Source organism: Talpa europaea (genome assembly GCF_964194135.1).
Source record: "Talpa europaea genome assembly, chromosome: 16".
Lineage (NCBI taxonomy): Eukaryota > Metazoa > Chordata > Mammalia > Eulipotyphla > Talpidae > Talpa > Talpa europaea.
The window spans coordinates 22878445-22892399 of NC_140084.1; the positions used below are offsets into that span (position 1 = coordinate 22878445).

At 34.9% G+C, this 13955-nt stretch overlaps 1 protein-coding gene across 4 annotated transcripts in view; it reads right to left on the minus strand.

Moving 5' to 3' along the window:
* Nucleotides 1-13955, minus strand: part of PHKB (phosphorylase kinase regulatory subunit beta) — a gene marked incomplete at both ends in the record, with an annotated part of 230434 nt that overhangs the window by 188844 nt on the left and 27635 nt on the right. For 3 of the 4 annotated variants that reach the window (XM_084257797.1, XM_084257798.1, XM_084257799.1), the window contains 2 exons: nt 6273-6411; nt 9246-9335. In XM_084257797.1, coding sequence (XP_084113923.1) covers nt 6273-6411; nt 9246-9335 — 229 coding nt within the window. Of the gene's footprint in view, nt 1-6272; nt 6412-9245; nt 9351-13955 lie in introns of all 4 variants that reach the window. The other variant, XM_084257796.1, reaches the window with a different exon arrangement.

Sequence of the window (13955 nt, forward strand, 5' to 3'; positions counted from 1 at the left end):
ATTGCTGTGGCTAGAGTAGATATCCTTGTCTTGCTCGTGACCTTAATGGGAAGGCTTTCAGCTTTTCACCATTTTTAATAATATTGTCTGTAGATTTGTCATAGATGTGTTTTATTATGTTATGTCCCAAAATCTTGAGAATTTCGAGGGCCATCATCATAAATGGATGTTGAACTTTGGCAAATGCTTTCTCAGCATTTATTGATCTGATATGGTTTTTATTTTTCTTTTTGCTCATATGTTGGAATACAGTAATTGATTTTCAAATGTTGAACCATCCTTGTGCCCCTGAAATAAATCCCACTTGGTTGTGGTATATTATCCTTTTGATACACTGTCAGATTTTGCTGGCTAGAATTTTATTGGGGAGTTTTGCATCAGTGTACATTAGGGAGATTGGCCTGTAGTATTCTTTTTTGTATGTTGTCTTTGTTTGGTCTTGGTTATTATTGTAATGTTGGCTTCACAGAATAAATTTGGTAATATTTATTCTTTCTCAATTTTTTGAAATGGTTTGTGTAGGATAGGCACTAGTTCATTTCTGAATGTTTGGTAGAATTTGTTGTGAAGCCATCTGGTCCTGGGCTTTTGTTTTGGGGGAGGGTTTTGATTACGGTTTCGATTTCACTGCTTGTAATTAGTCTGTTTAGGTGTTCTATTTCCTCTTTCTCTAGCTTTGAATGATTATATAGTTCTAGCACTTTGTCCATCTCTTTTAGATTGTTGAACTTGTTTGCATATAAATGTTCGTAGTAATCTCTGATTATTCTTTTGATTTCTGCTGAGTCTGTTGTAATTTCTCCTCTTTCATTTTTGATCCTATTTATTTGTGATTTCTCCTTTTGTTTCGTTGTGAACCTATCTAGAAGTTTGTCTACTTTATTTTTTCCAAGAATCAATTCTTAGTTTCATTGACCTTTTGGATTGTTTTTTAATTTCTATTTCATGTATTTCTGCTGTAACTTTTATTATTTCCTTTCTCATAGTGGCTTTTGGGTTTTGTTGTTGTTATTTTCTTGTTCTTTGAGATGAACAATTAGGTTATTTGAGTTATTTCTTGAATCTTGATGTGAGCCTTGATTGCTATATACTTTCCTCTTATTACTACTTTTGCTTTGTCCCATTCATTTTGGAAAGTTGTATCCACATTGTCATTTCCTCATGGTATATTTTAATTCCGTTTTTGATCTCCTCATTGAACCAATGGTCTTCCAGTAGTGTGGGTTTCAATCTCCATGAAATGGGAGGGTTCCTTGCTTTCATTTAGTGATTTATTTCTAGTTTAATGCTTTTATGATCAGAGAAAATAGTTGGTATGATTTTAAGTATCTGTTGATGCATGTCTGTGGTCCAATATGTGATCCCTTCTGGAGAATGATCCATGTGCACTTGAGAAAAATGTATACTTTGTTTTTTGGGGGTGTAATGTCCTACAGATGTCTATAAGCACGAGATCTAGGTTCTTCTTTAGGGCTCTAGTGTCCTTGTTTATTTTGTGTCACGTTGATCTATCCATTGGTGAAGTCTCCTACTATATATGTATTTTCTCTATTGTCTTTTTTCAGAGATGATAGTAATTGTCTGACATATTTTGGTGTTCCTTTATTTGGTGAGTATATGTTTGATGAGTTTGATGAGTGTTTTATCTTCCTGATGTATTGTCTCTTAATCATAACATAATGACCATCCATGTCCCTTTTTTACTTTTTTTAGTTTGAAGTCTATTTTATCTGATATAAGTATAGTTGTTCCTGCCTTCTTTTTTGTAGGGTTATTTTTCAACCTTTTACTTTCCATCTATATTTACTATGTTACTGTAGTTAAATGTTTTCTGGAGACAGCATTAGGTTTTTAATCCAGACTGCTACTCTGACATTTTATTGATCAATTTAGTCCACTTACATTTAGGTTAATATTGATACATTTGTATCTGTATTTGCCATTTTATTTGTCTTTTTGTGATTCTATTCCTCAACTTGTTCTGTTCTTCTTATTTATTCCTCTGTTGGTTTTGCCTTTAAGGCTTCTTGTAATATTTTTTGGAGTGGGAGTTTAGTAGTAATGAATTTCTTGCAATTCTGTTTGTTCGAGAAAGTCCTTATTTTTCCTTCATAGAGAAAGGAGAGCTTTGAAAGGTAAAGTATTCTTGGTTGGCATTTGTTATGTTGGAGTTTGTTAAATATGTTGCTCCATTCCCTTCTTGCCCATGGTGTTTCTTCCAAGAAATCTGAAGTCAGTCTGATTGGTTTTCCTTTATAAGTTATCTGTTTCTTCCCCCTCATCATCTTCATTATTTTTTCCTTGTCTTGGACTTTTGGAAGATTTCCTATTATGTGTCCTGCTATAGTGTTTCTTTCACTGTGATAATTTGGTGTTCTTCTAGCTTCCTGTATGTCTATTTTCATCTCCTTCTACATGCTTAGAAAGTTCTCTTTGATTATCTCTTTGAATAGTTTCTCAGTTCCTATGTCTCTCTCCTCATCTTCTGGGATTCTATAATTCTTTTATTTCCTTTCCTCATTGTGTCAGATAGTTCTCGAAGTATTTCTTCATTTTGTTTTCTTTGTACTTCTCTTTCCTTTTCTTTTTTGGTTCTTTTTATATCTGTATCTTCAAGAGTACTGATTCATTTTTCCATTTCATCAATTCTGTTTTTGTTATTTTCCCCAGAGTTCTTTGGCTCCTCTGTTAATCTTTTAATATCCTGTGTTTCATTCATTTCCTTCTTTAAAGACTCAATTTCACTTTTTAGTTCATTAATTATATTTCTCACATTGTTCTTCTCCTTTTTATCTTCTTTATGTTATTTAATTATGGTGATTCTAAATTCTCTCTCAGATGGAATTCTTCCATGTCATTGTTGTTGAGTTCTTGAGGGCAGATTTTCTTTCTGTAGTGTGTCCTTCCCCAGAGGGCTTGCTTAGTTATTTGTATTTTTCCTTCTCCCTGCTGTTTGTTTTGAATTTGCTCTATGCTCTGTGTCACTGTGCCACTGATACTGGGGGGCTTCCCTTCAGGGTGCTCATACTCAGATGTCAGGAAGTGGTGACCAGACCAAGTTTGACACTGTCAAGCCAGAATTCACCAGGACAGTGATGCTGCAAGTGGGCTGGTGGGTGTTATCCCTGAAGATCAGTGAGTCTCTGTATGCTGCTGGTCTCATCCACTATATGCACACTTAATTTACAATGCCAGGCATGGTCTGTGCATATGGTAGGAGTGTTCATGCAGACTCTAATGTTGCGTGGGAGCCAAAAGGCACTCTCCCACTGGTTGCTGCTCCCTGTGGGGGTTAGGCCCTCCCTGTGCCTTCTGGCTTTACTCACTGTTCTGTATGGGGTACAGGGGCACACTGGGGTCACTGGCCTCCCAACAGCCCTGTGAGCCAGCAGATGTTTTCCTAGGACTGACTGTCCACCTTTAATTGCAGAGCCCTCACTTAGCCTTTACTCCATTCTGGAAGGGGTGCAGGGGTGGGGGGTAGTTGCTGCTTTCGAACAGTCTTGCAAGTAGGTCCATGCTTACCTGAGATCCTCTTTTCACCTTGATGGTGGACCCCTCCCTTTCACCTTTCCAAGATTTAAAACTCAAACTGGGGGATCTAAAATAAATCCTCTATTTTCAACCAGAAACTGGCAATATCCTACTTTATTTTTCTGTGAGCTGTATTATACAGATATAAATTCAAGTTTTAATGTGATCCGGAAGTTACTTTTAATTTTTAAAAATGAATAAATGAAACAATTTTAAATTTCAGTCATTTCTGCACAAAACATGTGCAAGTAAGTTATCAGCTGCTTCTATAATATGAAGCCTTGACTTTATATCTGAGTCAGAATTCCAGACTTATAAATATATAATATATATACTTATAAATATATAATATATATCATGTAATATATTTAATACTAATAATATTTTATTACTACACCTTGATGTGAAACTGACATTTTTTAAGAATCAAACATATTAAAAGCTTTTATTACCTCTAAAAACAAAGTTATAAAGTGGACTATAAATAACAGTAAGAAAAACTATTTCAAAGTCTATTTTTTTGCAAATACATTACTAATTGCCTTTAATAATAAAATAATATCTATGTCTAAGTATTTAACACCATATAGAAAGTCCTAAGTATATGAAATATAATTTTATATAGTTATACATATACATATACATATAATTTTATATAGTTATACATATATAGTTATACTTTTTAAGTCCTCAGCATACATATACACACAAATGTACACAAATTCAAGCAGATGTGAGGTTTCATGAGACTGACAAGACTGAAAACTAATGCAGTTAGAAAATTCCAATTACTCATAATTTTTAAAATCCTTAACTAAATTATGCATTCATTATCAAGAAATAGATATAAAATCTTGAAGAAAATACGACAGCTTCATTTCCATATTACATATAATGTAATTTATATTATTTCATTGACATTTACAGGTAGAATTAGAAACAAAAATTCTATTAATTTTACAGCATGGGAATTCTCTAAATAAACCATCACAAACTAATAATGTAAAAGTAAAAAGGACTTCCGAATAATTCTCTGAAAGAAAAGAAACTCTTGTGTTTTCCAAATGGTAGACAACTACCTTGCTAGTAACTCAAAATTCTTCTACTTTAACTAAGGTATTACTACAGGGTGTTAGTACACAAAGTAGTGTGCCCAGCAAAGTAAGGACTATAAATTCACTATCAGATGTTTGAAATCTTCTTCAAAGAAGGAAAAGACCAGTTCACTTGTATATTTTAACAAATTTTCCCCCAAACATTTAATGTAGAAAAATTTCACTTCTATAGAAAAGCTAAAATAACACTACAATGAATAAAACTTTAACTTTTTACTTGGATTCACCAGTTGCTAAAATTAGCTTATAATCTTAATCTATAATTTATTTTCTGCACAATTTGAAAGTGAGTTACAAACCATCACTACCCCTACACACTTCAGAAGTATCTCCAAAAGACAAGGACATTCCCCTATAGAACCATGATTTCATATCACACTGAAGGAATTTAATAACGATACTTTTTACATATAGTCTATATCCAATTTATCCAAATATTCCAAAATGTACTTTTCATATATTTTTAAATACATGATCAATTAAATATCATGCATTGCAATTGTTTCTCATATTTCTTTAATTTTTCTTAACCTAGCCATCTTTATACCTATTTTCTAATCCTCTATGATAGTGACATTTTTTTAAGTTCAAGTAAGGACTCTCATAAGTAGGCATAATCTGGCTTTGTCTAATTCTTTATCCACAAGTATATTCATTTAAGCATTTGGTTAAGATGTCAACATAGATGATATTTACTTACCATTGTGTCACATCGGGGGAATATAATGTCACTCTGTTCCCTTTCTGGCTTCACAGTTTGATTAAGAGGCTATGAGTGCTCTCTCTACTCCTAAGGCCAGTATTAGCTTGACATTTAGTGAAACTATACTGTGTTTACATGAGTATGCAAAGAAATGCTTAGAGTGACATTGCAAACAAGTGTGTTTAAGGTGATTACTTCATCTTATCTTGGTATTTGACTTTCCTTTACAACACAGCCATGATTTATGACAAGAGGGATCATTCATGTTCATATGAAAGAACATAAATTTCAAATCAGTAGTACATACATGTGTTACCTTCAGATAATTAACATTCGAATATAATCTTAATAAGTTAAAATGTATTCCTTCTCCCTTCCATATATAAGAGAAATTTTCAATCGTGAAAAGCTTTATTTCCTTCTTTATGAAATATTTAATTAACTGAAAACAAGATTTAACAAATTATATCCTGATAGAGTACAGTAGGAAAAACATAAACTAGGGGAAAGAAAAAAAGAGGTCTTGTCCCTGGCTCTATCATAAACATATCTGAACAAATAGGTTAGCTACTTTGGGCCCAAGTTTTATCATCTGCAAAATTCAGTCACCATCAATTCACTTTATGATTGAAACCCAACTAACTCAATGAAAATGGGCAGTTCATTCTGTCAAAGACAAATACAGATTTACAAGCCTAGAGATGAAAATTGTTTATCCACAAAGACACAAAATATTAAAACAAGTCTCATGGCAACCATTAGGAAAATGAAAAGGTTTAGAGGGCTTAAACAAGATATGAGCATTTACAGGTCACAGTAAGTCAGCAGCATAATCACAAGATAGCTACCCAATAGGTTCGGTTTCAACAAAACGCCATCACCTAGACTAGCACCAATCAGCACAGCACATACCAGCTTACCTGTACGCAAGTGCCAAGGCCCAGGCCCCAGCAGCGCAATACAGACTGTCCTGGATCTTGGCCTTCTGATCATCACCGCATGTTTTGGTAGGAAAGAGACCTGTGGTGGGACTCTGATACATCAGCAATGTTGCCTTGACTGCAATGGAAGACAAAACAAATTTTCTTGGGCTGATGATCTTTATAACTTTGGTTGCTCATCCTACCTCTGACAATGTTGTTATTACTAAATTTAGTGTTAGTATAAACTTCTGAAGATGAAGGGACACATTCATAGTCACTTCAACCTTTTTAATTAACTAATTTAATTTTACATCATTGTTCATTTTTGTACAATATTTGATTTCTCCCCTCAGGTGTAATCCCCACAAAACTTCTATCCCACATATCCTATTAACCATCACTATAGTCCCTTATGCTCTTCCATCCTCTGTTTTGACCCATCCTCCCCTTTCTGCTGTATGTCTTGGACTTATAATTTTCCTGCTAGGGTCTTTCCACTTTTAAGGACAGGACACAATTTGTTAGCACTAAAAAGCCTTTTAAAAAGCTTGGTTAATATTAACAAGTGTTAAAAGGTAACATCAGGTACAAAAAAAAAGATGAGCCAACAAAAAACTAAGCATATTTCAACAAATGAGCTTAATAGGGAATCATAAAGCAAATATACAACACAAAGTGGCATATATTCACCAAATCTAATTCCAACTCAATTAATGCAACTCAGAATCCTTCCTTACTTTGTGCCTGGTCTTCAGACAAATGTCTTCATTTTACTTATTACATTGCACAACTTACAGATATGTTTAACATTTCAAAACTCAATCCTACCTTTTTAGGAGATGAAAATGTCAAGTAAGTAATGGTTTTTAAGCTTTTTTAAAAAATAAAATAAGTTGAAAATCAGTGTTTTATCATGTTTTATAAATGAGTGTGAATATTATTAAACACACTAAAACTACATTTCATAAAAGCTATTTTATTCCTAATTATAATGGATGAGTAATGTTTTTCCCCAAAACACATCAAATTAACCAAATCATTAGTACATCAAGTACTTTCAGAATAGTTTTTTTAAGAGTGTAAAGCATTCTACTCTTCAGAGATTAAAGAATAAAAATTCCTTTTCACAAACTATACTGATGGTATCATTTCTTTCAGAATGCCAGGTAATGATAATAAAGGAGAGACATAAGAATATGTACCAGATTGGAATGCAAACTGGTCCAACCACTATGGAAAGCTGTATGGAGGCTCCTCAGACTACTAAAAATGGAGCTACCATATGACACAGCAATTCCACTCCCAGGAATCTACCTGAAGGACCCAAAAATATTAATTCAAAAGAATACCTTCACCCCTATGTTTACTGCAGCACTATTTATAATAACTAAGACTTGGAACAACCAAATGCCCAAAAATAGATGACTGGATCAAGATGAATAGTATATATACAGTATGGAATACTATTCACAGCAATCAAATAAGATAAACTAATGCCATTCACAGCAACATGGATGAAGCTAGATGGAGCTAGAAGGGATTATGCTCAGTGAAATAAGCCAGAAGGAAAAAGAAAAATATCAGATGATTTCACTTATAGGAGGAATATAGGGGAACCAAACAAGGTATCAGGGGAAAAAATAATAACAATAAAAAAATAACAAAACAAAATAAAAATAAATAGACAACAATAAATCAGAGACATTCTGCAGGGGAGGGGAAGACGTGGGAAGAGCTCAAGGGACTATGTGCACAGGTGAGTTGGTGGTGGAAATTCCATTGGGACTACACCTGAGAAAAGAAAGCAAACATTGTAAAAAAAAAAAATGAACAATGATATAATATATATAATATATATAAATAATATATAAATATATGTATTATATATATAAATATATATAAATAAATGAATTATTTGGGGAAAAAAGAATATGTACCAGAATCTCGATCAAAATAAGTTGAATAAGCACTTTACATAAGGTTGAAACAAACAAAAAAATCCATTATCTTAAGGGAAACAAATAAACTTTACATTATATTCCATAATATGGTAAGCAAATGGTACAAGAAGCAAATTCACACACACACACAGAATAAACATTTTAACTTATAGCCTGATGGAACAAAGAAGAATCACATAGACACATATCTCAAATTTGCTAATTCACATTACAGCATGAAATTAACCATGGTCCTGGCCAAAAAAAAAAAAAAAAAATAGGGACTTGGTATTTGTAACAGTAACCTGCTATTTCTCGATGAACTAGCAATGAATATAAAAGGTTCAGGATGACCTGGGAACCTTGTACAAATAAATAATCAAGGAATATTTCTATAAAATCTCTGCTATCTAAGTACCAATCAAGGAACAGTCTCAAATCCTCAAATCTGATAATCTTTGTGAAAGCTATAAGGACACAAAGGACATTGGTGACAGTTAAAGAATTTTTCAATGGATAGATAAAAATTGCTGAATTCCTGGGCCTTCCCTGGTGGCACAGGTGGTTAAGCACAGCACTGCGAAGCTGTGCACAGCCTCTGAAGCGCTGGTTAGACACTGGCCAGCCGGCGAGGGTCCCACATGGCAAGGCAGACCTCTCCTGTGGCGCCCACTGCTCCCATCAGCAGTGTATATTTTGTCAGTCTGCCTGTTTTGTTCCCCGTTCTGTCTCTGGTGAATCCTCTCACCCTCCCACGCATCTGGCCTGTACCCTGGTTCTTGTATGTATAAATAAATAAATACATATGTACATACATACATACATAAATCTTCAAAAAAAAATTGCTGGATTCCTTTAATGCCCCGATATCGATATGCAACTGGAAAATATAGTTGCCTAAGCACTGAACTACCCCAACATCCAAATGAGAAAACATCATCATCAACATAATATACACTCTATAAATAAGGCAAAGTAAAAAAATTAATCATAGATATTGAACAGCATGTTTTTCTTGAGTTTTGCTTACCAATTCTGTAATAATGATCTAATTTATCCCAGAGAGTTTCATTATCAGGTCTTAGAAGATTAATGCTTTTAAGAGGTTCGTAAACTGAACCTGAAAGAAAAAATGAAAACCTATCAAATTCAGTCATTTGCACCTAAATAACTTCTAAAAAATGAAGCAGTATTACTTAGCAATATAATTTTCATTTTTAAATGTGAATGACAATATTTCACTATTGGTTAAATTTGTGGTGAGGGAAGAAAGAAGAAAATATCCTTGTAACAAATATAGAAGGGTTAATAATGTGATGGAACACATCCCCACTCTCTCTCAGCAGTCAGTCCAACTAATTCATGTGGAGACTGGTCCGAAAAACTCAAATATTTCAAATACTAATGTCACAGTCAATGGTTCAATAATTTCAGTTCCCTTTGAAAAATGTATCTATTGACAAACCCTGAAATTAAAACTTTACTCCTATGCTCAATCTTCCTCAGGCCATGTTCTGTCTAATGAACATATCCCAGAAACCTCACAGGGAAAATATAATGCTCATATGTTTCTAATGTACCAACTCTACAGATATTCAAATAATTTTCACACTGAAAATTCTGAAGCCTTCTTTTCCTCCTCAGTAGATAATATTCTTGCTTTATTATCTGGACTATAGGCAGGAACCATTTGTATCTCAGCTACGAAAAGTACTTCAAGGTCTTAGCAGAACACACCGCTCAAAAACTACAAAATACACAATAATCATGATAATTTACCACAAAATGGATACAGAAAATTGTTCACTTGACTAGTGCACTTTCTCAACTGCTAACTGAAAGGAAGACATCTGAACTTTCAGCCATCAGACTAAGTACTAGCTCTCATTCTTGCTAAAAGCACTCAGATGTCACCAACATTTCAAGGTCACAATTACTCCACCTCTGGATTCAGGTAATGCATGCCACGTTGTCTAACAACACAGTGCAAGAGTGAACCTATAATTTACCTGGGGTGGAAAGGGGAGGTTGGGAATCATGTTGGTATGCATTAAGAATCTGTTTTTACAGAAAATTAAAGCATTTATGTTCACAAAATTGCTATGTCCACAATTCTAGTTTAAAGCCAAGGAACTGGAATTCCCTTTATGTTTAAGCAGAGAGTAAACATTATGAAGGAAGTAAGGAAAGTATCTACATATTTTAGCCAACAATTCCATTATCTTCAGTGGGAAAGAGAGATGATGTATAGATAAAAACAAGTAATGCAAAATGACCTGATGTGAATGAAGAGGTCTTAGGGGGGAAATGAAAGAAAGCTAAGCAATGGTATCTGCTCATAAATATTAGAGAATGATCCCATAGTGAAAAAAGGAGAACAATCAACATAGAAAACATCAGGATTCCAGCACAGAGGGGAAGTACCTAGGCTTGTCCTCTGACAACCTGAACCAAATTTGCTCTGGGTAGGTATAAGCATATGGGCAGCCTGCTGAAAGGAATAAACTTGTTTGAACATTAGAGGTATGTTCTAAGAGTCTAAACACTCTCAGTGAAGCTCATAGAGAAATTAGTAAAATCAGGCACAAAGCATAACAAATTTTCAGTTGTGCTTCTGTATATATTAGGAACTAAATGGAACATCTTCGCTGAGGTGGGTGAGGATTGTGAATGAGTAATACATCTGTTTTTATTTAGAGCTCGATTAGCAGAGCTAATATTGACTTTATATAAGAAAAAATTAAATCACCTGAAGTTGTATATGTACTTTCATTACAATTTAGTAAACAACATGTGCAAATGGATAGACAGAAATGGAACATGCAAAACTGAAATAACTTGCATTGCAATGCTAGATGAATTTATTTTAAAAGAGTTTTAATGACATTGTATCACAGCTTTTTGATCATAAAAATCCTTATTTTTAAATTCTTTACTCCATTTCAGTTGCCCTTTTTCCCTAAAAGGATTCTGTCATTTGTTCTCAATAAAATCACCCACTGAGCTTCTTAGGGGCAATAATAGGCAAAACAGAAGCTAGACTTTTCAAGTAAATAAATACATATTCATGCGTAGCTAAAAGAGAAAATATTCAAAGCACAGCAAAACTGTGTAAAAGTAAAATCACCCAATTCATTAAAAATCAGTATTTTATTATATCTATATCTACAAGGAAAGCCTATGAGGAACTATAAAGATTTTGGCTAAATGTAAACATTTTAGTGATCAACATTGTATTGCTACTGAAAATAACATGCAATTAAATAAGGATGTTCCATACAACTTACAGTAAACAGCACCACAAATCTGCAGTCTAGGCAAAAAGCAATCAATGGTAATGCTTTCAAAAAGAATTAGATGTCTGGACTCTACCCACAGCATGGCAGAATAGGGAAAGTTGGATCACTTTTACCACTAAACACAACTGAAAAGAAAATAAATTAGCTCAAAGGAAGATCTGGAGATTCAGCTACAGAGACATAAGATTTTCCTGAAGGCTTTGTTTGAAGGCTGGTGGCTTGCTCTAGAGAACGTAGGTAAAAAGATAAAGGAGGTCCCAGCCATGGCAGCAGTACAGCTTGAAGACAGGGCATGGGTCCAACCAGGTGTAGTCTATATTACCAGAGACCCGTTTGGAAGGCACTGGTGCAAATATGTGCACAAGCACACATACAATGAGCCTACAGTACATCACCAGGAATTAGGTGGACATGGGATTGGGGTTGGGGAAACTGGCAGCCATCAGTGGAGATAAGGGATGTTCCCTCCTTGGTAAGATCACAGAAAGGAAGAATCAACTGCAGCTCACAGAAAAAAACACATAGAGATGATCCCTGATCAAAGAATCTTCTAAAGTAACATGGAACATTCCCAAGGATAGATCATATGCTGAGACACAAATATCAAAAATTATATAGAAAATATAAATTATATCAAGAATCTACAATGATCGAGAATCTACAGTTCTTTTTTAAAGATTCATTTATGCATAAAAGAACTGGGGTGTAGGCCAGAGGTGCAGAGTGAGAGATTTCACCAGAGATAGAGTGGGAAGCACAATAGGCAGAACCACTGAAATACACTGCTGAGGGGAGCAGCAGGTGAGACAGGATAGGTCTGCTGTGCCATGTGGGCTAGTAGCCTGGCTGGGGATTGAACTCATGCTGCAGTGGCTGAGGATAGCTTGATAATGCTGAGACCTTAAGTCCTATGCCACCAGGGAGGCCCTGAAATAAATTTTGTTTCTCTAGTTGTTGGAGACAAATCCCACAAAGACATCACAGAGGCCTATATCCTGAAGTATATAGCTTGTTTTTGTCTATGTAATTCTATGGTTTCAGGTTTTACATCCAACTAATTATTCCATTTTTAGTTAATTTTTCCATATGGTACAAGATAGTGGTCTAGATTCATTATTTTTAATGTGACTGTCCCAATTTGCCAACAACATTTATTAAAGAGACTTTCATTCTGCCAATACATATCTTGGCTCCTTTATCATAGATGAACTGTCCACACAGGTATGGGTTTATTTCTGGGTTCTCAATTCTATTCCATTGGTCTGTGTGTCTGTTTTTGGTATAATACTATACTGTTTTGAATATTATATAGTTGAGGTATAGATTGAAACCTGGGCATCAGGAATGCTCTGGCTATTCAGGGTCTTTTGTGGTTCCTCGTGACCTTCAGTATTATTTGTATTATTTCTTTGAAAAATGTCATTGAAACTTTGAAAGGGCCATTTTCACCTTTGAATATTTGAAAGAAAGCACTAGTGACCATGTGGCTAATACATTCTGTTGGACGGGGGTTGATTACTGTTTTCATTTCCTTGATTGTAATAGGTGTGCTTGGGTTTTCTATTTCTTCCTGATTCAGTCTTGAATGGTTGTCTATATTTAAGAACTTGTCCGTTTAATCTAGGTTATTCAACTTACTGGCATACATATGTTCACAGTAAATGCTTATGATCCTCTGAATTTATAAAATGTCTTGTTGTAACTTCACCTCTTTAATCTGATTCTATTTATTTGAGTTTTCTCCATTTTTCTGTGAGCCTGGGGAGAGGAGAACTGATTAGTGTTGTGGAACATCCTTAACTGAGGATAGATACCTGAGAGGGAGCTGTGGTGTCCCAGGCAAATCAGGTCTCCAATTAAGAGGAGAAGACACAGAATGGTGCCCATCCATCCCCAAGCCACAAACAGATACTGTGAAGTGGGATAGTGAAACCCTACAGACTGCATAGAGATATGAGTATGGAAACACAATGAGGGTCTTCAATAGTACCACAAACAGAGCCACTTCTGAATACCACCAGTGACTGGATGTATAGGGCTCCTCCCTCACCCCAACTCAGCAGCAGTAGATCAGTTCTCCCTAACATACATCATCTGCTAGAAAAGCATACATCCCTTTTAAAAAAAAAAATATTTGTGAACCAGTTTTAATTTTTTTTATTTTTAAGATGTATTTATTAATGCATATAATAACTGGGAAAAAGGTGCGGGGGTGGTGAGAGGATTCACCAGAGACAAGAGTGGTGAACAGAACAGGCAGATTGACTGAAATACACTGCTGAGGGGAGCAGTGGGCATTTGGTCACCTGTGGGCAGTGTGCCATTTGGGTCACCTCCTGGCCAGGGATAGAACTTGGCTGCGGTGGCTGTGGATTGCATCACCATGCTGCGACTTAACCCCGATCCACCAGAGAAGCCCCTAGAAAAGTGTATATTCTGCA